Source organism: Bactrocera dorsalis, chromosome 4 (assembly GCF_023373825.1).
Source record: "Bactrocera dorsalis isolate Fly_Bdor chromosome 4, ASM2337382v1, whole genome shotgun sequence".
Lineage (NCBI taxonomy): Eukaryota > Metazoa > Arthropoda > Insecta > Diptera > Tephritidae > Bactrocera > Bactrocera dorsalis.
The window spans coordinates 46,061,843-46,088,055 of record NC_064306.1 but is presented as its reverse complement, the minus strand read 5'-3'; the positions used below and the strand labels follow the sequence as shown (position 1 = coordinate 46,088,055).

General features: G+C 37.0%; 1 protein-coding gene and 2 long non-coding RNA genes across 6 annotated transcripts in view; 1 reads left to right on the top strand and 2 right to left on the bottom strand.

Annotated features, from left to right (window-relative positions):
• Window positions 1-12,218, top strand: part of LOC125778091 (uncharacterized) — a 35,410-nt gene extending 23,192 nt beyond the window's left edge. Inside the window, exons 2-4 of one of the 3 annotated variants that reach the window (XR_007422483.1) lie at window positions 7,015-7,994; window positions 8,238-9,214; window positions 11,717-12,218. This is a non-coding gene — a long non-coding RNA (uncharacterized LOC125778091). Of the gene's footprint in view, window positions 1-7,014; window positions 7,995-8,237; window positions 9,215-10,638; window positions 10,842-11,716 lie in introns of those variants that run through there. The other 2 variants (XR_007422482.1, XR_007422481.1) reach the window with 2 other exon arrangements.
• The window catches only part of LOC105234190 (proton channel OtopLc), a 113,284-nt gene that overhangs the window by 5,098 nt on the left and 81,973 nt on the right, over window positions 1-26,213 (bottom strand). For both annotated transcript variants that reach the window (XM_049454389.1, XM_049454388.1), the window contains exons 3-6: window positions 23,718-24,581; window positions 13,715-13,832; window positions 4,863-4,959; window positions 3,437-3,631 (exon numbers count right to left, since the gene is read on the bottom strand). In XM_049454389.1, coding sequence (XP_049310346.1) covers window positions 3,437-3,631; window positions 4,863-4,959; window positions 13,715-13,832; window positions 23,718-24,581 — 1,274 coding nt within the window. The remainder of the gene's footprint in view (window positions 1-3,436; window positions 3,632-4,862; window positions 4,960-13,714; window positions 13,833-23,717; window positions 24,582-26,213) is intronic.
• LOC125778092 (uncharacterized) lies at window positions 9,193-12,658 on the bottom strand. The gene is made up of 3 exons (XR_007422484.1): window positions 12,565-12,658; window positions 11,242-11,485; window positions 9,193-9,816 (listed from the first exon to the last, which is right to left on the bottom strand). It is a non-coding gene; the product is annotated as an uncharacterized LOC125778092 (long non-coding RNA).

The window sequence follows — 26,213 nt, the reverse complement described above, 5'->3', positions numbered from 1 at the left end:
AAATTAGAATTGGCAACAGCCTCCAAAGGCGTCATTAACCGAATTACAACGTCAATTAGGCGCAGCAATTAAAGGCAGCGCAGTGCGCCGTCAGCTGGTGCCGAACCCTTCGCAAGTGCAAAGACTAATGAACTGACAAGTCTAACAGCAGTTGCAATTTATTTGGCGAATCAAGGTGGCTGCGCTTGGAAAAAGAAAATCAATAAATAAGAAAAACGGAAAAATATTTTGTACATCAAAGCCATCAGCAGCCAAATAAGGCAGGCCATTTATTTTTCAACTGAATATTAAATTATCTTCAGCGGAAGCTACAGAGACCATTCGTCTAAAGTTCAAATAAATTGCAATATTTTTTATATTTTTATAGAATTTAAAGATTTTTGGGCTACTAAAGGGTAAAACATCATTTGCCGGGGCGAGTTAATCCACAATTGAGCGATGTGCAATAAATAAGAAAGAAATAAATAAAGGAAAAGGAAAACAGCAATGCGTTGAAATCCGCTGTCCATTTTATATCCTGCTTTACGAAATTTTCTGAGTTTCTCAATAAAAATAAAGATAAGATCTAAGAGACAGCAATCGGGTGTCCCATCAATGTACCAGTACTTTGCCTTTTTAAATATATTTGTATATGTGTATGTTAGTTGTAAATGCTGTGGTACGAATAAGTGGCCATTTTCTATTTCAATCACTTTTATGCTTCCTTTGGGAAATCTGCGTAACATTAGATGCTCAGTGTGTGGAAAAGAGGTAGTGGCAACTTCTTACAAATGGCTGAAATCCAAAGCAATAAAAAACTTTCCTTTTCTTAACTTTGGATTGAGGCTCTTTAATATTTCTAACAATCTGGCAGATTAAGTATATTCTGTAGTCGTTTAAAAGTACATAATATTTTCGAGTACTTTTAGTTTTTGTATATCCATTACTGTGAGGTTCTGCTCTAAAACATTTTCTTTTATTTAAACAGCGACCATAATTGTTGTATTTTTTTTGTTATGATTTAATTATCATTTTTTCCATTTTTAAAAACACCTTAAAATTATTCCATTTTAGTGTCATGATTTAACTCTTTGCTCGATGAAGACCAAATTTAGGAACCATTTCTTGTAGATTTCTTCTGGTTTCCTCCGTGCGGGCTTTTCCAATGCTGTGTCTGAATAAACCCACTTTTTAGAAATGAAGTTTTGTGAAATGTCCTTTCCCGACATTTCTCAATTCGTCATCTTTCAACTATTCATTGGAAAAAGTATACAGTTGCTTCTGAATTAACGTCAACTTTTTTGGTTATTTATTTTACGCAAGTCTAGATTTCGATTTTCGATTCACCTCAAAACAACATTTCCTTTTTTAAAGATTAGGTAAGGCTATCTGGTAGGCTCGTTAGCCACAATTAGACCAGTTTTGATCCTTAGTGATGCCAAATAAAATGCAATCTTAGGAGAAGCTTTGTATATTTTTCAGCTCTCGTTTGAACATGAAATTTGCAGTATAGCATATAGACATGGCTGGGTTTGTCAATATTTCGGATGACAGTCGCACACCGCTCTCCACAATCACGTTCACTATCTCATCGATGCCTTTGTTTCCTGACATCCAATAGAAGTCAAACCGCTTGTTCTTGGCGACACTTTCCATTGCTGCCCTGCTTCCCAAGACACTTTTAGCCGATATGCGATACGAGCTTACTTTCTTAATTGATGCTTGGCTGCTTTCCGATGGATTAGAGATTAGCTAGCAGCTTTCTCAATAGTAAAGACTTCTTCTTGAAATGTAATGCAATGGTTCCGCAACTTAAAGGTCTGTTTTATAATTAACTCTAGACAGTACATACTATATGAGCAAAAAAAATAGTAAAACTTTGTTCGTGAATTCAAAATTCTTCATTTATTCTGCAAAGTCTATGGCCTCCCAAGAAAGTGATTACTCTTGGCCACAACACACTTGTACCAACGTTTTTCCAACAAACGATACGTTGTTAAAGTCAATTTCCGGAATAGTCTACAATGCGCGTAGCGATTCACGTTTAATGTCTGCAATTGACTGAAAACGGTTCCCCGAAGCGGTCGTTTGAGCTTGCTGAATAGCCTGAAGTCACACAGAGCTAAATCAGGCGAATGCGATGACTGCGACACGATATTGGTTGAAAACTTGGCCAAAAACTCGAGAAGAACCAATGCAGTATGCGACGGTGCATTCTCGTGGCGGAATATCTAAGAGTCGTCGGCCTATAATTCCAGCCTCTTTTTACGAATAGCTTCCCGCAAACGACACATAACGCTTAAATAGTATTCCTTGTTGACGGTTTGGCTGGTCGGAAGGAATTCGGAGTACTCCACACCTCGATAATCGAGGAAAACTATCAACATAAACTTGATTTTTGTTTCGCCTTGGCGTGGTTATTTCGGCTTCGGCGCACCTTTATCATAATTTTCGGGCGTTTGATCGACTGAATCCGGGCAAATATTTAACAGAATTTTTTTGGAACCAAACGTGCTTTCACTTTTCTTAGGCCCAAATGGTATTACAAAATGGTTTGCACTGTTCCTTTTGATATTCCGACGAAGCCAGTAAGATCTCTGAACGTTAATCGTCGATTCTCAAGCACCAATTCCTTTATTTTATTGACGTCTTGATCATCAGTTGGGCTGATGTTATTTTCATATTTTTATGATATTTTATGATTATTTAGTTCAAATAACAATTTTTAGTATACAATTTTTATGAATTTTATTATAGTCTTGTGTTTTTCATCTGTTTTTGACTACACCCTAACAAATCCTGTTACAAATGCTTTTATTTTTGACATATAAATATAATGAACGACCGGCAGTATTTTTGCTATTAATTTTCCATATTGTAAGAATAATTTATACAGACAAAAGTGTGGGAGAAAAATGATAGTATGATTTTAATTTTACTGCTGGAAAATTAAAGTCCCTTGCAAAATTCTACTCGATCCGGATTCGTCTCATTTTGCAAACGCCATAAAAAAAGGCTTTTAGTGAGAGTGCTGGATAAATTTCCTTTTACAGCAGCATTTACTAAATGCGAGATGTGTATGTATGTAATTGTGCATATTAATTTACAACTCCAACTACATATATTTTCATTAAACGCATAAGAATGTGCATGTCTTAAAGCGAGCAAATAAATCTTCATCTTCATAAATTCAGCGAATATGCAAGAGCGGACGTTTTTATTCAATTTGAAACGCAAGATGCGAACGATACCGTTAGTGAGAAGTAGTTGCGCTTAAAGTAGTAAACTCATATATACTATCTTATCTACAGTGTGTATGTACTGAAGCATCAGTTAAGGCTAGAGCAGCTGCTCGATGCCACCATCAACTTGACCGCTTCATATCCGAGTGAGCCAACGTTTCGGCGTGCACACACGAGTACAATATTTTAGCAGGACATTGCCACAAAATACTCACCCACTGCGCCCATACGCAGATAGAAGGATCCGTAGTGATGCTGTCGGCCGAGCGGTGCCAATAACGAGGGCCTTCGGGCGGGTATCACCGTCGGTATGCGTTTGTTATGCATCGAATTGCTGTCCGTGTCCGATTCGTCCATGCTCTCCGAGGCGGTGGAGGAACGCGCTTTTGATGTCGATTTGCTGGGCGAAGCTGGAGCGAAAGGATAAAGGAAACATGAAATATTTGTATTCAGTTGTGTTCTCTTTTTTATTTTATTTTATTTTATTTTAATTTTTTGTGGTTTAAATGAGCTTATATGTATATATGACTGTGCATAACTGTTTGCTTAATTATCAATGGACGGACTTTCGGCGCGATTAACGTTGATGTTTGGTAATGACACGCGTAATAATGAATATCAATAAAACGGCGGAAAAACATTTTAACTACCAATACTCTCTCAGTAAAACAAAATAACAATTTAAAATTGCATAAAGTAAAATAATTCCATTTTATACTTTTATTTTTTATGTTTTTTGTTATATTTGCAAGACTTTTCATTAATCTTTTTTGTTTGTGAAAAGTCACATACATATATCACATTGAAATAGCACATAAGTAAGGAAGGATTAAGCTCTGACGTAGCCGAACTTTGGATATCTGTTAAATTTATTGTACGAATAACTACGAATACGCGTTCGTTATTTGATAAATATGTACATATTAGATATCTTGAGTCGATTACCCATATTTGTGAAATGTGATTGTAAGCTACGTACCCATATATCCGAAATATCTACTCTATAATTTAAAATATGGGTGCTAGAGGAAAGTATTCCATGCCATATATAGATTAGGTTAGATTATGGTATATGTATGTTATAAAATCAACCAGATCCACCGCACCTAAATACATATATGCTACAGTGACTACATCTGGAAATATTTTTCAGAAATTGCACCACTGTCTTAAATAATAACCTATGTCATTTCGTGAAGATTCCTCGTTAAAAAAAAAAAAAAGTTTTACATACAAACACTTGATTCTGACCATTCACTTTGTATGACAAATAAGCAGCTTCTTGGTAGGAAAAATACAAATTTCTGATCGATATCTCAAAAACTGATCATATCCAATATTCACTGTTTAGAGTCAACCAGAAATAGAAAAATCTTTTTATTATGGTTATGAGACTAAATGAAGTACTGAGTCAATTTTTTATAATACTAGATTTCAGCCTTTTTTTAAGAATTTTCGCAATGGAGTTTAATCATAGTCATAAAGATTCAGTCGCTATGTGGTTTCTAGAAAATGTATCCGCCGATTTGGCCCAATTTAAGTAGTAAATAATTATTATAAGTATAAGCTAGAAGAATTTGTTTCATATAATATCGATTATTTTATTTAGTTGAATATTTTTTTGCTCTACTTGGTACTTACTTATATTTGCTGGTATTTTCGGTCGTCCCCATAATAGCGTGGCATACATGAAAAGCAAAAATATCATACTGCCAATATACAAGTAAAGATAATACACCTGAAAATAGAAAAAAATAGACAAAATAGTATTTTCGTTTCAAATATAATATAGTGCATAGTTTTACATTAAAAAAATTAGGCTGTCCATGTCATTTGTAAAATCTTCGGGTAGAGAAATTGCTGACTCTAACTCATCAGTATTACTTATGCCATAAAGCGATCATTCCCACTAAACTGTTTAGTGAACCAAACACTTTTGTTGAAAATCGGTTATTTTGAAGCACACAGTCAGTTAATATTCTACGGGGTCAAGTGTATAAATACACTTTAATTCCAATACAACAAAACTGCAATTATTTTCAGCAGTACACCTATTGAAAAGTTTCCTTTGCAATATTTCTCTTCTTAATATTTCAAATTTAAACTTGTTAAACTTTGATTTAAACATTTGTTGAATAAATATTGAAGTATAGCTAGGTGTGTATATATTTATTAAAGACAAAATAAGAATTAACGTTATGCAACGAAGCTATAATACCCTTCACAACTCAGAAGAACTAGACTGTGATCGGACGGCACATATGGCAGCTACATAGTGGTCTTTCTTTCAACAATTGCGTTATAGATTTAGACAATAAACCACACCAAATTTATTTAAAATATCTCGTCAATTGGAAAAGCGTTCCATACAAGCACTTAGTTCCGATCGTTCAATTTAAATGGTAGCTATATGCCATAGTGGTCCGATATCGGGAGTTCCGAGAAATGAACAGCGTTTTGATGAGAAAAGAACCTCAGATCGATATTTCACATACTGAAGGACGACCAGTTCGCATATATACGAGTACAGGCGAACATAGCTAAAGCGACCCAGCTCCCCCTCCTTTTTTTATATGCCACATACATACATTGTGACAAAAAAACACAAAATATTTATCAATAAGTATTTATTTTGTCGCCTTCACAGCATTCTCCATTAGATGTAATACACATATGCCACGATTTTTCCAATCTTCGAAACACTTTTCATAAACACTTTTTGGCATGATCTTCAGCTCATTCAACGAATTTAGTTTCATCTCTTCGATCGACCGAAAACGAGTTTCGAGTTTTTTAGCCTGGAGAACAAGAAAAAATTACACGGAGCTAAATCTGCTGAATACAGTGGTTGATCGGTGGTATTCATTGGATTTTTGGCTTTAAATTCGTTGACAATCGTGGTTCGATGGGATGGTACATTATCATCGTGTAAAATTCATGAATTATTCTACAATGCCGACCATTTTCGAAAGATATTCTCATTCAGACGTCACAATATGACCAAATAGAAGTCCTTATTAACCGTCTATCCCTCCGGAACAAATTCATGATGCACCAAACCACGAATAACAAAACAACGAACATTACCTTGAGTTTTGAGCGGCTTTGACAAAGCTCTTTTGGTTTTGGGCCGCTTTTTCCCCTCCATTCCGCTAATTTTTTACTTGTTTGCATGTCATAAACCCATGTCTTATCGGCAGTTATAAAGCTCTCCAAGATTGTGGGATCGAAATTCGCACGATCAAGCATGTCCAAAGAGACCTGTTTACGGTACTCTTTTCGAAAAAAAATCAGCTTTTTCGAGACAAGTCGAGCAAGACTTTTTCATACTCAAAATATTCACCAATTTCATTCGAACGGACTCGGCAGAAATGTCAAGATCTCCATAGGGACCGGCCGTTTTTTGAAGACTTTGCAATACTCATAGCCTCGTGTTTTTGATAAAACAACATTCAATATCATTTACCCGGGGAATTTTTTACAATTTCCGGGTGCATTTTTTTATCACAATGTATATGTTATGGGGTACCGACGTTTCCTTCTACGTGCTACAATAAAGGGAATATTTTAAAATTTCTGAACTAGAGTATGTAATTTTGGCATTTTGTGTAATTTTTCTGCCATCAATGTACATACCTATTATAACGAAATTTATGTCGATAAAAGACTTAGATAATTATCAGATATTGTAATATTGTATATGAGTATCTGTATATTTTATTTAAAAAACGTGAAGTCCTTTTTCTTCGAAGTATACTTGATATTTTCTTTATTTCTCTCCTCTATTATTTAGTAATTTGCGCGGAGCAGGCCTACAAGGAAGAATTCCAGCGAAAATATGCAAATCAATAGACGCCTGAAGCAGCACACATACACACACACACACAAACAAGTATGCCTCACCGACACTATTGACATATGATTGACCGAAAAAAGATTTATTGAACTCGCTGCCACCACAATACTTTGGCCACGACAATCGATAATATCAACGACACACCAAACAAACACACACGCACATACATACAGCAGAGACACTGTTCCTGTGTGGCAAATTGTTTGCAAACGATGACTATTAATCCAGGGAAATGCACTTCCGCAATCAATGGCTGGCGTTGAAGCGTGTAGAAAACATGGCTATGCACGCACACACACATGCACATGCCCACCAATACACACACAGACACGCGCCAAGCCACGCAATCGAAAAGCAATATTTCTAAGGCTCGTTAGCGAGAGCTTACACGTACGTGTTGTTGTACTTGTATGTGCCTAACAACAACAATAAATTTACGCGCGTTGGAGCCGCGAATGCAGTTAACAACAATCAGACAATAACAATAATAACAACAACAATGAAGGCAACAATACAACAGTGTGTCATTGAGACAGTCAGCGTTCGCGGCCATTAGTTGCAGCATAAGTCAAAATGTTGTTGCCACACCACGTCTTACAGGCAACGCACCAGCATAGATACCTATTGAGCTGTATAGATGTTTGTCGTTTGCATTTATATACCTCTAAGTGTGTGGGAAACAGAAGGATTACGGCTAAAGAGCGACAGCTCGACATTTGTCGCAACCAGCCAGGCAGCAAGGCAGGCAGCAAAGAGTAAATGTCGTCTGCAATTGAACATGACATGTAGCATGACTTCCAGTCAACCAAGACAAGCAGACAGTCGTTTGCGCCGTTAGGCGTGCCAACAACGCCTAACCTCCACAAAGGTAATCGAAGTGAGGAGAGCTGAGCAGCTTTCAAGCCAGTCAATACCATGTAAGTATATGTGTGAGTGTGTGGTTGTGGGCGCAGAATATTTATCGTTTGTCTGTCCATCCTGTTTACCATGTCTTCTGTCTTTTCTCAAATTGTCTGCAGGGACGACTTGCCTAACACATTGATGACACCTACCTAAACAAATGTTAACAAGACAGCTTTTAACAAATTGAATTCATTTGTATTTTTTGTTGTTGTTGACATTTTTCCAAATTTCATTTTCTTTTTGTACTCTATTTTCAGATTTTCTTTTAATTTTGCTCCTCTATAACACTTCACAGGTGAAAACCGCTCGACAAGACAAATTATATTGCAGATAGATGATCAACTGATTGTTTGATACATTGCACAGCAGAATAGTGCTGCCAGATGGAAGATTTTCGGGAAGTTAATTAACAAGTCAGCAGAAAAAGTATGCAGCAAAAGTTGATATTTTGCATAAAATAGGCTCTGGCTCTACTTATCCCATATAAGCTTTACTTTTAAGTTTCCATATGCTTTCTTTAAGTTAAAATACTAATATTATAAATATAGATACATAAATAAGTCAAGCTTTTAATAAAAAAGAAACATAAACAACTAAAAATCAAAATTTTATATTTAATTTTATTTCTTTAATGAATGTAAGTAGTGGACTTTAAATATACTTTTTTCGAAATATACTCAAACAAAATTCGACCAGTGACCTTTAATTTGGCACCACTCACTTCATAATAAATATTTTTCCTTAAGTCTGTGTTGAATTTTTTCTTTTCGAAATAACATGGGTATGCATAACTTTTTTTAAATTTTGTTCCACTGGAATGTTGCACAAAGCGTTAAGCTTTCATATGACACCTCATTCTTTAAGCTCCGTCCATTAATAACGAAGTTATAGGCAAAAATCGGCGTTGGATTTTTATTTTCAGAATATCATGATTATGCAACAATATTTTTACAAATTTTTTTAGCTTGAATTTTCCGTCAAGCGTTAAGCTTTCATATGACACCTCACTCTTTAAGATCGGTCCATAAATGACGAAGTTATAAGCGAAAAAGCACCACCTTCCTGACTACTCACACGTACGCACCCATACTTGCGCGCAACCAAATTTGTCCGCATGCAATTTTGCCTGTTTCTGGCTACCAGCTACCAGGCCAACAGAACCGTGCAGTAGGTAGCGGCGGAATGGTTTTTCGCTAATAACTTTGTTATTACTGGTCCGATTTGAAAGAATGAGGTGTCATATGAAAGCTTATCGCTTAGCGCAGCTGATGGGTTACCCTTCCTTGATAGGCATTAAAGATTTATTTGAGATATTTGACTTGCAAAAAAAAAATCGCCGTTTTTTTAAGAAAAAGTGTATAAATTCTGCTAAAAAGTCCTTATCATGCATAAAACAGACTACCTTAACTGTATATGAAGCCATTCCAAAGAAAAAATTTTAAGAAAATTCAACCTTTAGCTATGATTTTAAAGTTTATTAATCAAAAGTTAAAAATACACTTTTTTCGAAATCTACTGAACCAATTTCGAAAATTCGACTACCGGAATTTGCCCCTAGACTCGGGGCATAAATTCCATGTATGTTTCGCATACCCTAGGTGACTCCGTCATCGCGTAAGAAGCAGTTTTGTGGTAAAAAATGCACTCTGGGTTCAGGTCTCGAATTTTCCTGAATTACAGGATTGCACCCTGAAAAATCCATCGTGCCAGGATTGTAGCCCAAGCTCCGGGCTATAAATAGAAATTATCGGAAACAATATTCCTCCAGCCGTTTCCGAGAAAAATCGAAAAAACCCGCGAAATTACCGTCATATTACTCAAATGTAACTAGTCGACCTAAAATACAGTTTTTTTCAAAATCTACTGAACCAATTTTGAAAATTCGACCACCGGAATTTGCCCCTGGACTCGGGGCATAAATTCGATATATATTTTGCATACCCCACGTGAGTCCATCATCGCGTAAATGCATTTTTGTGGTAAAAAATGCACTCTAGGTTCATAACTCGAATTTTCCGGGATTACCGGATTGCACCCTGAAAAATTCATCTTGCCAGGATTGTAGCCCATGCTCCGGGCCACAAATAGAAGTTATCAGAAACAATATTCCTCCAGCCGTTTCCGAGAAAAATCGAAAAAACCCGCGAAATTACCGTCATATTACTCAAATGTAACTAGTCGACTTAAAATACACTATTTTCGAAATCTACTGAACCAATTTCGAAAATTCGACCACCGGAATTTGCCCCTGGACTCGGGGCATAAAGTCGATCCGTCCATTCTTTAAGAACCGACCGTTAATAATAAAGTTATAGGCAAAAACCGGCGTTGGATTTGTATTTTCAGAATATCATGGTTATGCAACAATATCTTTACAAATTTTTTTAGCTTGAATTTTCCGTCAAGCGTTAAGCTTTCATATGACACCTCATTCTTTCAGATCGGTCCATAAATGACGAAGTTATAAGCGAAAAAGCACCACCTTCCTGACTACTCACACGTACGCACCCATACTTGCGCGCAACCAAATTTGTCCGCATGCAATTTTGCCTGTTTCTGGCTACCAGCTACCAGGCCAACAGAACCGTGCAGTAGGTAGCCGCGGAATGGTTTTTCGCTAATAACTTTGTTATTACTAGTCCGATTTGAAAGAATGAGGTGTCATATGAAAGCTTATCGCTTGGCGCAGCTGATGGGTTACCCTTCCTTGACAGGCATCAACGATTTCTTTGAGATATTTGGCTTGCAAAAAAAAAATCGCCGTTTTTTTAAGAAAAATTGCATAAATTCTGCTAAAAAGTCCTTATTATGCATAAAGCAGACTACCTTAAATATATATGAAGCCATTCCAAAGAAAAAAATTTAAGAAAATTCAACTTTTAGCTATGATTTTAAAGCTTATTAATCAAAAGTTAAAAATACATTTTTTTCGAAATCTACTAAATCGATTTCGAAAATTCGGCCAGCAGAATTTGCCCCTGGACTCGGGGCATAAATTCGATGTACATTTCGCATACCCTAGGTGAGTCCATCATCGCATAAAATGCATTTTTGTGGTAAAAAAATGCACTCTGGGTTCAGATCTCAAATTTTCCTGAATTACCGGATTGCACCCTGAAAAATTCATCTTGCCAGGATTGTAGCCCAAGCTCCGGGCTATAAATAGAAATTATCAGAAAAATTATTCCTCTAGCCGTTTCCGAGAAAAATCGAAAAAACCCGCGAAATTAACGTCATATTACTCAAATGTAACTAGTCGACGTAAAATACACTTTTTTCGAAATCTACTGAACCAATTTCGAAAATTCGACCACCGGAATTTGCCCCTGGACTCGGGGCATAAATTCGATCCGTCCATTCTTTAAGCTCCGTCCATTAATAACGAAGTTATAGGCAAAAATCGGCGTTGGATTTTTATTTTCAGAATATCATGATTATGCAACAATATTTTTACAAATTTTTTTAGCTTGAATTTTCCGTCAAGCGTTAAGCTTTCATATGACACCTCATTCTTTCAGATCGGTCCATAAATGACGAAGTTATAAGCGAAAAAGCACCACCTTCCTGACTACTCACACGTACGCACCCATACTTGCGCGCAAGCAAATTTGTCCGCATGCAATTTTGCCTGTTTCTGGCTACCAGCTACCAGGCCAACAGAACCGTGCAGTAGGTAGCGGCGGAATGATTTTTCGCTAATAACTTTGTTATTACTGGTCCGATTTGAAAGAATGAGGTGTCATATGAAAGCTTATCGCTTGGCGCAGCTGATGGGTTACCCTTCCTTGACAGGCATCAACGATTTCTTTGAGATATTTGGCTTGCAAAAAAAAAATCGCCGGTTTTTTAAGAAAAAACGCATAAATTCTGCTAAAAAGTCCTTATGATGCATAAAGCAGACTACCTTAAATGTATATGAAGCCATTCCAAAGAAAAAATTTTAAGAAAATTCAACTTTTACCTATATTTTTAAAGTTTATTAATCAAAAGTTAAAAATACACTTTTTTCGAAATCTACTGAACCAATTCCGAAAATTCGATCACCGGAATTTGCCCCTGGACTCGGGGCATAAATTCGATGTACATTTCGCATACCCTAGGTGAGTCCATCATCGCATAAAATGCATTTTTGTGGTAAAAAAATGCACTCTGGGTTCAGATCTCGAATTTTCCGGGATTACCGGATTGCACCCTGAAAAATTCATCTTGCCAGGATTGTAGCCCATGCTCCGGGCCACAAATAGAAGTTATCGGAAACAATATTCCTCCAGCGTTTCCGAGAAAAATCGAAAAAACCCGCGAACTTAACGTCATATTACTCAAATGAAACTAGTCGACGTAAAATACACTTTTTTTCGAAATCTACTAAACCGATTTCGAAAATTCGACCACCGGAATATGCCCCTGGACTCGGGGCATAAATTCGATCCGTCCATTTTTTAAGATCCGTCCATTAATAACAGAGTTATAGGCAAAAGCTGGCGTTGGATTTTTTATTTTCAGAATATCATGGTTATGCAACAATATTTTTAAAAAAGTTTTTCGCTTAATTTTTCCGTCAAGCGTTAAGCTTTCATATGACACCTCATTCTTTAAGATCGGTCCATAAATGACGAAGTTATAAACGAAAAAGCACCACCTTCCTGACTACCCACACGTACGCACCCATACTTGCGCGCAACCAAATTTGTCCGCATGCAATTTTGCCTGTTACCAGCTACCAGGCCAACAGAACCGTGCAGTAGGTAGCGGCGGAATGGTTTTTCGCTAATAACTTTGTTATTACTGGTCCGATTTGAAAGAATGAGGTGTCATATGAAAGCTTATCGCTTGGCGCAGCTGATGGGTTACCCTTCCTTGACAGACACTAAAGATTTCTTTGAGATATTTGGCTTGCAAAAAAAAAATCGCCGTTTTTTTAAGAAAAAGCGCATAAATTCTACTAAAAAGACCTTATGATGAATAAAGCAGACTACCCTAAATGTGTATGAAGCCATTCCAAAGAAAAAAATTTAAGAAAATTCAACTCTTACCAATAATATTAAAGTTTATTAATCAAAAGTTAAAAATACACTTTTTTCGAAATCTACTGAACCAATTTCGAAAATTCGACCACCGGAATTTGCCCCTGGACTCGGCGCATAAATTCGGTATATGTTTCGCATACCCTAGGTGAGTCCATCATCGCGTAAAATCCATTTTTGTGGTAAAAAATGCACTCTGGGTTCAGATCTCGAATTTTCCTGAATTACCGGATTGCACCCTGAAAAATTCATCTCGCCAGGATTGTAGCCCAAGTTCCGGGCTACAAATCGAAACTATCAGTAAAATTATTCCTCCAGCAGTTTCCGAGAAAAATCGCAAAAGCCCGCGAAATTAACGTCGTATTACTCAAATGTAACTAGTCCACTTAAAATACACTTTTTTTGAAATCTACTGAACCGATTTCGAAAATTCGACCACAGGAATTTGCTCCGTCACTTGGGGCATTAGCAAGAGTTATGCATACTACACATATATGTATAGTTGACACCTTTACAGGATAAATGCATTTTTGTGTTTGGAAGCGCTTTCTGTATTGCAATAAAAGTTTTTTTTCCGAATTACTGGAATTGCTCCGATAACTGTGACCAGCCAGAATTGTAGACCATGCTTCGAGCAAATATATGTATGTTGGGAGAAAAATTTGTATGGAAAGGTTATTAATATGTGGTTGCGTCACAAATTTACTTACCTCATAGAAGGAAGGTGGTATATAAGTCGATATGACTTCAGCCATTGGGAAAGCGATGCCCATTACCACCAATAATTTGCCATACAATGCGGAGAAAAGTGTGGCCAAAGCATCACCACTGGAAGAGAGATAAACATTTGTCTTTAAAAATATGAAAATAAATATTATTTATAAGTTTAGTGTTAGCAAAGTAAAGGCTTTGTATTAGTTCTTTGACAGAACGTGGCTTTGAAAGATGGTTTGTGTTGGCGGTATGTGTGAGTATAAAATGGCGTATAAAGTGGCGTATCTGAAATTTATTCCTTAATTAGTGACTTTATTTGAAATTGTAGAAAAATATACTTGAGTCACAGGAAGCCGGTATTAGCTTTCGCTCCATTATTTACAAATCACTCTCGCCTCGTGCATGTACTCTGCCTCTTAAGAGCTCTAAATCAAGTGCAAATCAAAATGCCTCAAGCAAGCTAAGTCTAAGCTCAAATTCATAAATTATGCATTAACCTCACTAATGTAATAAATGTGGGCACTCGAACTTACATATATGTACATATTTATGTATGTATAGGAGCAATGCTTAACCCCATTTCCAAAGCTCTCGGCTTCGGAAAATAATAGGAAACATGCGGTTAATTTCGGTGAACACCTTTCTCCACTTAACCGCAGCATAACGAGCAACAACAGCAAACACAACCACAAACCAACTATTAATTGGCAGAAGAAAACGGTAAACGGGAGTCATTGAGTGACAGTTACGATGCAAGCGTGTGTTAAAGGAAGTTAATATGCCAAGCATACAAGTATATATATGTATGTATTTATGTCTATATGTAAGTCAAGTGTATTGTTCATCGATGCAATATGCCGACAGTTAGTTACAGGTGCCTGTTAAGTGAAGAACACGCACGAGTGATGAATTGATGGACAAGCGAAGAAAACAACAGGAATTATCACGATGGATAATTAAACACATTGAAGCACAATTCATGGATAAATGGAAGAGCAGATACATACATACATTCTATTATACACAATTCTTATACGAGGGTTGCCTTTATTTGGCGAGTTTTGGCAATCCTGGTGCTGCAAACGAACAACCCACAACTTTATCTTAAAGTTTTTCAAGTTTTGATGTTATACATACTCAAAATCAGGGCTTAGTTATGACAGTTTATAGGTTTTCGGTTACTGGCGTTTTGTGGAAGTGGCAGTGGTCCGATTACGCCCATCTACGAACTCGTATTTTTTTGTACTAGCGAACCTTGATATCAAGTTTCATCAAGATAACTCAATTTTTACTCAAGTTACACCTTGCACGGACGGACTGAATTCTTTATGGTCTAGAGAAAGAAGAGCCTGGACACAGCTTTCGTCTTGGCAGTAAAATTGTAGACAATTTTGTAAAAAATCATTATTTAAAAAAATTAAAATGAGAAAGCAAAAATGAAAATGTTACAGACTTATGCAACCACCCTCGTACTACTTAACACAAACATGCAAAGTAATATTACTCTGCCACCACTACTCTCTCACAACTACTTATACATTGACGTTACTAATTATCATCGAAAGTAAGAGCTAATGGCGAAGAAGAGCTGGTGGCGTGTGTCTATAAGGCGGTGTTAACTAACGCCGGAGCGTCGAAGCTCATTAAATGGCATCCGACGACTAATCCTAAAACAACGTTAGATATCTTATATACTAGTACATATGTGTACTTGGTGGCTGTCGGAGATAATGACCTGATAAAAGGGAAAAAGGAAAGATCAACGATGACGTAAGTGTGTAACGTAATGAGAGAAAGCGTTGCATGTCAGGCTAAATGCTGGGACAGAGCGTAGCTGAAAATTTATTGCGAACAGCAAAGGGCAGTACGGATTAGCGTAAATAGAAATACCTGTAAGTGATACACTATAAAATAAATATTTATATTTTCATATTCGGTATAAATTTTTAAATAAAAATAATAAAAAGAATATAAATAGTTCATTTTTGAAACTTTTGACAAATATTTAACAAGTTAGTTACAGCTAAGTTCGAAGGCAGCCGAACATTATATGCTATTAAAATCCGAAAGAATAAAAGGCGTAATTATTGAATTAATGCTAAAAGGGAATACCACTGAGCATTGGTACTAAATAATATTAGACAAAGTAAAATAATCACTAATAATGAAATTAATGTAGTACTCTCTCACAGTAGATTAGAGCTAGATAAGATGTAGACGTATCTCCACCATTTTTAGATCAGAGTTGTTAAAATTCAAAGACTTTATTGTCTAATTTCGTTACCCATTATGACAGTTTCACTTGGGATTGGAAGTTGTAAGAAAATATTGCTATCCTGAAATAGTTTTACGCCGGTTTTGACTTTCAGTACGATCAAAGTAGTTTCTTATTTTTCTCAAGAACCTTGGATCCATCTACGTGGGAAGGGATCTCATCAACTCCATCGCCTCCAGTAAGCTCTTTAACGTTTGTGACTGTATGTAATATAGGAGAGGACACAAAAAACTATAGGTCTCAGTACAAAACCTCAATTATTTTCTATCTATCTATTTTTTAATAAAATAATATAACATGAAAATAAAACTTAGTTTAGGACAGATCTCAGATCTAGCAGAAAAGTGCAGAACAATAATCATTGGCCATCCATGTAATCAGAAAAATCAGCATATAGATGAGAGGTTACCTCTCCAGGACTGCGCTTGAAAAGGGAAAATAAAACTGTTTAGGAACGAAAAATATTGATAGGGAGTGATATACTATGCGCCCTACAGCAAAACTCTTACTTCAGACAGGTACTGCTAACAATTGGACTATTTGAAGGAGGAAAAATCATAGAAGCGATTAGATTTTATTGACTGGTAAGGAGTATCAGCTTCTTTGTAGAATATGGTTGGACGAAAGCATGCCCAACGATTAGAATTCAAGTGTGCTCTGCCCAATTTACAATCTGCGTCAACTACCATAGGATAAGCCTCCTCAATATCGCATATAAAATTCTATCGAGCGTACTGTGTGAAAGACTGAAGCGCACCGGACCTTATCAGTGTGGCTTTAGGCCTGGAAAATCAGCAACTAACCAGTTATTCACCAATCGTCAAGTCTTGGAAAAGACTTACGAAAAGAGGATCGACACGTACCACCTCTTCGTCGATTACAAAGCTGCTTTTGGCAGCACGAAAAGGAACTGTTTCTATGCCGCTTTGTCTGAAATTGCTATTGCCGCAAAAGCTGCGTCAGAATTGGAATGAACACTAAACAAGAGTTCAGCGAATTAGGAGACAGCGGCTACGCTAGCTAGGTCAAGTCCATCTCTGAGAGTATTCGACGCAGTACCCGCCTGGGGATACAGAGGAAGATGAAGACCTATATTCCGTTGGAGAGACCAGGTGGAGAAGCACCAGGCTACATTTGGAAACAGCCCTAAAGGAAAAATGACTGGCGCGCTATTGCGAATTCGTCTATAACCGCGTAAGCGATGTTTATACCAATAAAGAAGACGAAGAACAGTTTTGAACAAAAGAAATAGAGTTGCATTAGAAAGGGTAGTGAGTCTTTTTACTTGATTGTTTACATTTATTATGATAGGGAATCAATAAAATCAATTTATTTATAAGTCAGAAATTCTAGAGCTGTATATTTTTTTCCCCATAAAATACAATTTCAAACAACCTGAGGAAAGAGGTTCACTAGTTTAATTTTAAAGGCGTGACTATTATTTAACAGCATAGTATTAAATAATAGTGCAGTTAAGTTTTACCGTTTTAATAGAGGTAAATTTATAGGCAGCCCGCTACCATGCTGGAGAATTAAGTGTATCAAATAAGATGAATGTTGCGCTTTACCGCAACGCACAACCAACCAAATGCACTTATGTACATATATACATACATATGTTTGTATGTATGCATGCATGTCCATGAAAATAGAGGCAAGCGTGAATGTCAAAATAAAGTAATTTCCTTGTTGCAGTTGCAGCGCTTGAGACATTACGTTTCTAAAAGCTTAATTAATGGTTCTATGTGTGTGTAAACATGCAGTTATGTGTGGTTAATGGCAAATTGCTGCCTCACCACAACTGCTACCAGAAACAGAATGGCAATTATGCGTCCACCACAACGGCTAGAGAGTGTCTTTTCGTAGAGAGAAGGCATGCAATTTGTTAAACGTTGTGAGATAGCACTGATTACAATTAGCAGGACTGTATGTACCTGTATAGTATATACAATAATATACTTTAAATTTGTGATATCGATTTAAGTGAAACTGTTTGAGGAATGAGCCTTATGTAAAGTAAAGTAGTAAGTTCACCGATATTAGCTTAAATTTTATGAAATATCTTGTCAATATTTGCTTTGTCTGCACATTTTCTGTCATTTTCTTGGGTCAAAAAAAATTTTTTTTTTGAAGAAAAAAACAGCCTTTCTTTTATATCACTTAGTCATCAAAATGGGGCAAATATTTGCAACTTAAATTGAGGTGTTGTGGTGACCTCAGTTAAACTTAATACTACACTAGGATAACAAAACTCACAAACTAACGGGGTTTTCAATATGGATGGTACAAAAGTAGAACGAGAGGGATAACGAACGACGCCATATTTTTTGCCGCTCTTTTAACATTTCTCTTGTGTAAGGTTTGCCATTTCATCATGGAAAAATATACGATCCAACAACGAGTCGAAACTATTAAAATTTACTTCTGAAATTCGGAGTCAGTGGCCTCAGCTTTAAGAGCGAATTTAAATCTACAGGCACAGTACAAAATGTTCCCGTGTCATTAAGACAAAGAAGTGCCTGTAGTGTCGAGAATATTGCTTCTGCTAGCGCACCAATTGAGGAAGACCCAAATCAGCCCCTCAGACATGATTCTCAAGCGTTTGACATCTCTGTAACGTCGTTGTGGAGATCTTGGCCTACATCCTTACAAGATAAAATTGACACAAGAACTGAAGCCACTTGACTACCAGAATCGTCGTATCTTCATAAAACGGACTAAGCAACAACTTGAAAATGATCCGGATTTTGACCGAAAAATCATCTTCAGCGATGAGGCTCATTTCTGGCTGAATAGCTTAGTCAAAAAGCAAAATGTACATTATTGGTCAGGCAGCAATCTACACTTACTGCATGAGTCACCATTGAATCCCGAAAAAATTACGGTTTGGTGCGGTCTATGAACTGACGCCGCCGGCTCATATTCATATATTTGGGCCGTATTCTTCCGTGATGATCAAGACCAGCGCGTTACTGTGAATGAAAATCGCTACAACTCAATAATAACCGAATATTTCTGGCCCGAATTGGATGATATGGACTTGGACAATATGTGGTTCCACGGACGGAAAAAGACGGCGTCGCAAGCCACATAGCTAATGTCACAATCGATTTATTGAAAATCATGTTTGGTGGTTTCGTTAGACTATTTCCTGTCGGGCTACGTCAGTCTATGGTTTATGCCAAGAAATCAACTTCATACGAATATGGAACTTGAAATTGCAGCAGTATCGGCCGATTTATGCTTTAAAACCGTCGAAAATTGAGTTCAGCGCTCGGACTTCAAAAGAAAGCGAGTTCCATACATAATGGCACTAAATGTACTTTCAAAGGAACTATTCGGTAGTGCTCTTATTAAAAAGCCCGTTATATTGCAATGTTCCGCACAAGTATTTGGTTTTATTATAAGAATAAGAGTTTGCCATTATGTTTCAAAAGTGATTTTGGGCAAATGACTGCTGCGACTGGCTAGAATAAATTCCACGCGAGGGCCCAATTTTTGATAATATTTTACAACCGAATGTCACCAAGTAACTCAAATCATAAAACAGTACGGTGCTAAATCTTGGAGTTTCCTTCAATCAGTCGACTTTTTCGTTGGTTTTATGGCATGTAACGCCGTCTTTTTGAAACCAAAGGTTATTCACATTAACATCCTTTCATTCAAGTACAAAAAAGTAATTAATCATGGCTCTCTTTTCTATCGATAGAGAAGAAGATATGTTGACCTTTGGAGGATTTTACGGCGTTAGGATTTACCGGCGTCTGAGCAATGACTTTGTCTTTATCATCACTGCAAATGCGACAATTCAACCAAAAGTAAGCTTCATCACTCAACAAACTTTCTTGTTAAAATTCGGATCGATGACCATCTCGTTTTGGACCTATACAATTTTGGTACGAGTTGACTTTTGTAAACCGGCAGACTAACTAAGATAATTCCATAAAATCTTCTATAAAACGAATGTACTCAGCTCCAATTGTTGCGCGAGATAGCGGATGAACTCGTTCGGATCTACGAAACTCTGCTTCAAGGCAGTATGTAGATCTTCGGTAGTACGACCGAATGTATGCAATGCGTCGCGCGAATAGAACAGTTATTTTGATAATGAAAACCACGATTTGCAAGTGTTGTTCCGGAGTAAATCTATGTATTTTGAAATGGCAAACCAAATTGAGTATAAAACCAGTAACAGCTGTCAAAAAGATCAACGCCGAAAAAATATTGTCCCACTGAAAAACACTCATCAGCTTACATATTTGCAAGATGTTTGACTGAGTTTCTGGTCTGAACATTTTTGTGCAGTGCACCTTAATGTTAATCAGCAAAAGAGGAGAGAGACCTACAAACCGTAAGCTACAGTTCCGAACGTCTTATGATTTCCATATGAAGGATTTCAATGTAAAAATATATTCGGATATGAGGATCACTTGCCAAGAACATTTGGCTTTTAATGCTGCCCTAATATTGAGAAAGAACGTAATGGGAGGGTGTAATTAATCACCACATCAAGCAGCTGTCGCCGTACTAAAGCAAATCTTTATATATTTTTTTTTATAAAAAAATATCGTTATTAAATTTCAAGCACAGTCCTATAACTAGCAACAACATGTACACTTTCTGTGGCCTACAATTTATTAACCTTATCAAGTCTGAGTCTATAAAATTACACTTTTCAAACTTTAATAAGCCATAACGAATCATATTTTCTACTTAGCATACATACACATACGTACAGCGCCAAAATCTGAACATCATGTCAAATTTATGAACTCGCAGTTCATCACAAAGCAATTTGTCTTTGCGCCAAAGAACGTCCAGAGCAGGCGACAACACTAAGAAGGAGACATTAGCAAATTTAAGGAAAAGCTCAGAAGTGATTTGGTGAAAGCAAATGCGTGAGTTTTCGTGGCTTTTGTAGATTTAAACGACCTTTAATGAACAACATAAAGGCCATACACACACACTGTACACTCTTGTTTTGCTGGATACTCATACAAGGGCTAATGTTTATGACATCAATTTTTGTTTAAGGAAATATTATAAGTTCGGTATACAACTCATGTAATGCATAAATATGCGCATGTAAGTCATTTTTCATGCTTTGAGTTGACAAAATTCGTTTTTTTTTCAATTACTCCAAAATTGATGAAGCAATTTTGTGGGATTTGGCCTTTGTGTCTGAGGCAGCGAGGCGCATGATTCGCTTTTAATTGAATTCGCCGCCATCATGATATTAGGGACTTTCAAAAATGCTTGGGATATAGGTATATAGATGCATATATAGTGCCAACAAACTTGATTTTATACAAATTTTGATTTGGATGTTGATAAATTGCAGGGAGTAACCGGAAATATGTTGAAAAGTAATCAAGGCTCACTTTGATACCAATATACTTAAATCTTGAATCGCGCTCTTGAATAATTACAGTGACAAATTGAATGGATAAAATTTTAAAAGTAGCAAATGGCAGTAAGTAAACTAATAAGAAAATCGTGGTGATGTTTGTATGTAATTTTGATTACGTTTTAGTGGACAGTGGAGCTTTTAAGGCAAAAATTTTACGACTCAATTTGGAAAAGTTAAAGAAAACGATTAATATGAAGAAGTGAGATGAGGAAAATTCCCTATTAAAATGTATGGTTTGGCAAAGGATTTGCTTATTCGTCAGAAAATAAAAACTAGTGACACTAAAAACATTGAAATGTACAGAATAAAAACATTTGGAGAAGACAGTACAACCCGTTTTCAGACCATAAAATGGTGCAGTATTATTTAGACCAGTTTTAAGGCTATCGCCATATTCTGAAAGGACTTGTCGGCAGAGAACGCTAAACCTAAACTTATGTAAATTTTACATAAGATGCAATTTAAGAAAGAGTTATCCTCAAATAAAAATGTATTTCCAAAAAAAAATTTTCCAGAACGATGGCTTTCAGCATCTAAAAGATTTGACGGGACATACATATGTACAGACTTTGATGAAAACTAACAAACGTAAAGTTTGAAATTTTTATGCCGCGGTGAACTAACAATTAACACATTTCAATAAAGATTATATAAATTATTAAACCCTTAATGGAAAGAATTTGCTTTTTAGCACTACTACTGAAAAGGGGTTTGTATTGAGTAAGACTATCATAATAGAAAAGCAGGCTCAAGAAAGAAGTTCGGTGAAACAACTAGATTACACCAACTCTAGCTGTTTCGGCAATATAATTGAAACGCAATTTGATTTATAGCTCATTAAAAAAAATTAATTAGAAAAGATTTTATGCTTCCGAAGCACTAACAGAGCAGCAAGCAATATATCGGGACTATGCCATATATACTACAGTGATCAAATTGAAAGATGAAATTTTAACTTATACTTCGCATGTTTTTCGAACCGGTAAATTTGTAGTATTGTTAAAAACCACGTCAAAATAATCATTAGTGTTTGAGGTACGCGTCGTTTTGTGAGGCTCTAAAAGTAAATTCTTCGATTTTTATTATGTCTGAATGTATTGAACAAAGAAGTGCGATAATGCATGGTGCATTATTCGTGATCATTTCGCTAAATTTTCGACTAATATCGTGCCTAACCTCCGCATTCGCCTGATTTACCTTCGTGTAACTTATGGCTATTAAAAAAATTCACATAACCACTCCGAGAACACCGTTTCGACTCAATTGAAGATATAAAAGCTGAATGGAAGAAGGCTCTGATAGCCATCATGACGGAGGATTTTTCCAAGTGCTATGATGAAAGGAAAATTCGTTGGCATATGTGTATTACAGCGGGAGAGGATCACTTTGAAGAAAATGAAATGGACAAAATTGACCTTTCAATTAGATCACAGTAGTATACCCGACAAGATCTCCAAAAAATGGCCGAAAACACTCTTCGTTTGTATTAGTAGATGAGGAAACGTCTGCCATTCAGACTGCTCGCTGAGCTGAAAACTAGCCAAAGAATGCATGATTTCACTATCAGTAGCATCATGCTTGTTTTATTTTAAACTTGCCAGAGACAACAGTGGAATTGTAGGAAGTTCTAAAATCGATGAGCTAGTAAAAAATGGTAGTTTTATCTAATTTAGTATGAGAGCTTCCTCTGTTTTCGTGCATTCTTGCGTTGCATCTATAGGCCTCGCGCAAGCTCAGCAAGCGTTGATTAGTAACCAAGATGAGTAGGTTTTTGAAAGCCTTCTGGCCCAGAGTGGAACGTAAAATATCCATTACTACTTTTTAACAGAGTTCACATCGCCGCAATGATAGGTGTGCTTACTAGACACTGGTCTATTAGCACTGCAAAGATTTTGAAGAGGGTAACTTGTCAAAATAGCAATGAGGAAGATGAGGTGGATACAACTAGACATTTTCTCCTCAACTGTACTACTTGTAGAAGTTTTGAGTATCACAGCGGAAAGGAGTCTCCAGCTGTCCATTTGGGATTATTCATGATCTTACGAAAAATTACCCTATTTAGTAGCCTAATCTATTTGGTAAAAATTAAACTTAGTTTTCTGTTTAAAACTATCGTAGGGCACTACTGGTCAAAATAACAGAAAAATAGTGCTAACAACAATTTCACCGCGAATGCAAATAATAACTGAGATGTTATCAGGAAATAGAATATATACAGTTGGTAGCCTCATCTAGAGAGCATACGATTGAAATACACAAAGATAGTACGTAGTATATATGTACGTATATATAAGCAAATTAAAGGTGTACTTACGCTCTGACACGCGGCATTGGTGGATATATGAATGACGGTCGATGCGTTCGCTTGATGGCTGGCAACACCGGATAGCTGGTCAACTGATGCGAATGATACATTAACGCTAAATGCCCCGTCTGTCGATCATCACCAAGCGCCGAGGAGAGACGTCGATGCGATGAACCAGGTGACGGTGGACCCGAACCGCCTGCACCGCCACCGCCACTACCACCAGCATCACCATCATCGCCACCTTCACCACCTCTAACGTCCAGTTGATGGCTCAACGCCGACGACGTTGCTATATTCGACTCATCAATGGTGACACGATGATGAGAGCCCGAACGACTGGCCAAACGGCCCGGCGACACCGAAGCACTTGAAGCAGCAGCATCTGCGACCAGCAGCACACTAGAAGTGGCCATAGTAGCAGCGGTAGTGCCACTGCTAGGCGGCGAACGACGTTCTTGTGTATGTGGCGGTTTGGCTGGTGGCGTTGGACCACTGACGCCGCTCACACTACCACTGCTATCCTCATCCATCACGCTGCTGCTGTAGGGACTCGTTTTGTGGTGATGATGCAGCATATGTTGTGCGCCCGCATAGCTGGCGGGCACTGTGGGCGTGGCTACAGGCACGCCACCGTGTGTGTGATGATTTTGATGATGTGGATGCTGGAACTGGTGCGGCAGGTGATAGTGATGATGACTGCTGAGGTGTGCACGCATCACATGTTGTGGCGGCTGTTGTTCGTCCTGGTAGCTGAGCGATGTGCTCGCCGTGGCAGCGGCGGCGGTAGGCGGTGCGGCGGCCATGGTGGGTGAGACGACCGAAGCGGCGTCTAAGGTTTCACTAGACGCGGCTGCCGAGTCGCTGTAGGTGCTGCAAGTGGAATTGGAACGAGAAAATGTTGTTGCAGCCATATAAAAGTCGGTTATATATATAGAGATTGTTTGTTGTTTTATATAATTTTTTGGGGAAAATCACTAAGGTCGCTTGAATGGATCTTAAGGATCGTTAACTTTGACGAACACTATCTTATATTTATCGTTCAAATTTAAACTTTAACGATTATTTTTCGATTTTTTTTTTTAAATATTTCGCTCGTTAATTTTTATTTTATTTTATCTCATTTTTGTTTTTGCAAAACTAGTTAAAACACAAATATTATTCTTCAGTGCCATCAATAAAAACATGAATATTCAAAACTTCAATATTTCTATGCACAAAACCGTATAACGGCCTCAGCCGTAAATTTCAAACCGCCCGCCATAGCTCACACTCGCCGAGTAACTGCGATGGCGGTGCCGTTGATTTATGTGCCCAACTGTCCCACAGACCGGATGTGCTTGAAATCGCTGTAGTCGCGCAATAATAAAAAAAAACAAAATGATTTACAACAACACTTGCAAATTTATTTATTAGTGGCTTGTTCGAATTGTATGTGTGTGTGTGTTTTTTGTTGTGACCATTAAATTGGATAATTCAGTTTTAAGTTGTTTGAACGCCCTAATTGGCGTTGGTGTCGGCACGACTTTGCCACCGTGGGGTGAGTATTTTTCGCAAAACAGCGAAAGTGAATGTGAAAAAAATAAGAAGATATCACTGTGGTGTTACTTTTGCTGTTGTTGTTGCGCGCGTCATACATTCATTTGTACGGACAAAGCGTTGCATTCAATTTACATTATGAAAAAATCACTTTGAACTCAATTCGGGGAAGACTTCATTCATTGAGGTGACGAAAGTCTTGAGCATCTCGCATTAAGTGATAAAATGTTTTGCTGGTACGTAATGCTTGGTACAAGTCGAGGGCATTTACTAGAGGACAATTTCAAGAAAATGTACACTTCATTTATATATACATAGTTCTTAATAACACATATAACAGTGTAGTGCCAGAATTTCGAAAAAGTTTAAAGTTTCATCAAATTTTTACAATTTTATTGAGATACCATATGGCAGTAGTACAGCTCTTGCTCTTCTTTGCGCTATAGAACGACTATAACCAATTTTTTATGGCCGCAATGGGAAGGTGTTGATCCTAACAACATTTGGTTGCAACAAATCCGGGCTACGTGCCATACAACACGTGTAACAACTGAATTGCTGGGAAAAAAGTTTGAAGAATCAATTATTTTAAGAAATTATGCCATTGAATGGACTCCAAGAAGTTGTAATTTAACACCATTAGACTACTTTTTGTTGAATTATTAGAAGTTATTGATCTTACAATAGACTGGACTCTCTTCAAGCTTTAGAAGTATACCACATTCTCTTTATGCATTTGAAGTCAATATGGAAAGTGCTAATCATGACTTACGATTTGATTTAGTGGAAAAATTACTCGAAAATTGGATTCATTGAAGTCGTTCCATCAAAAGCAGTCGGAGAGACCATTTAAATGATGTTATATTCAGAACATAATTGTATCGAATGTACTTAAATAAAAATAATTTGAATTTCCTTAATAATTAGTGTGTGTTTTTGAAAAGAAATCATATTATTCAATTGGAA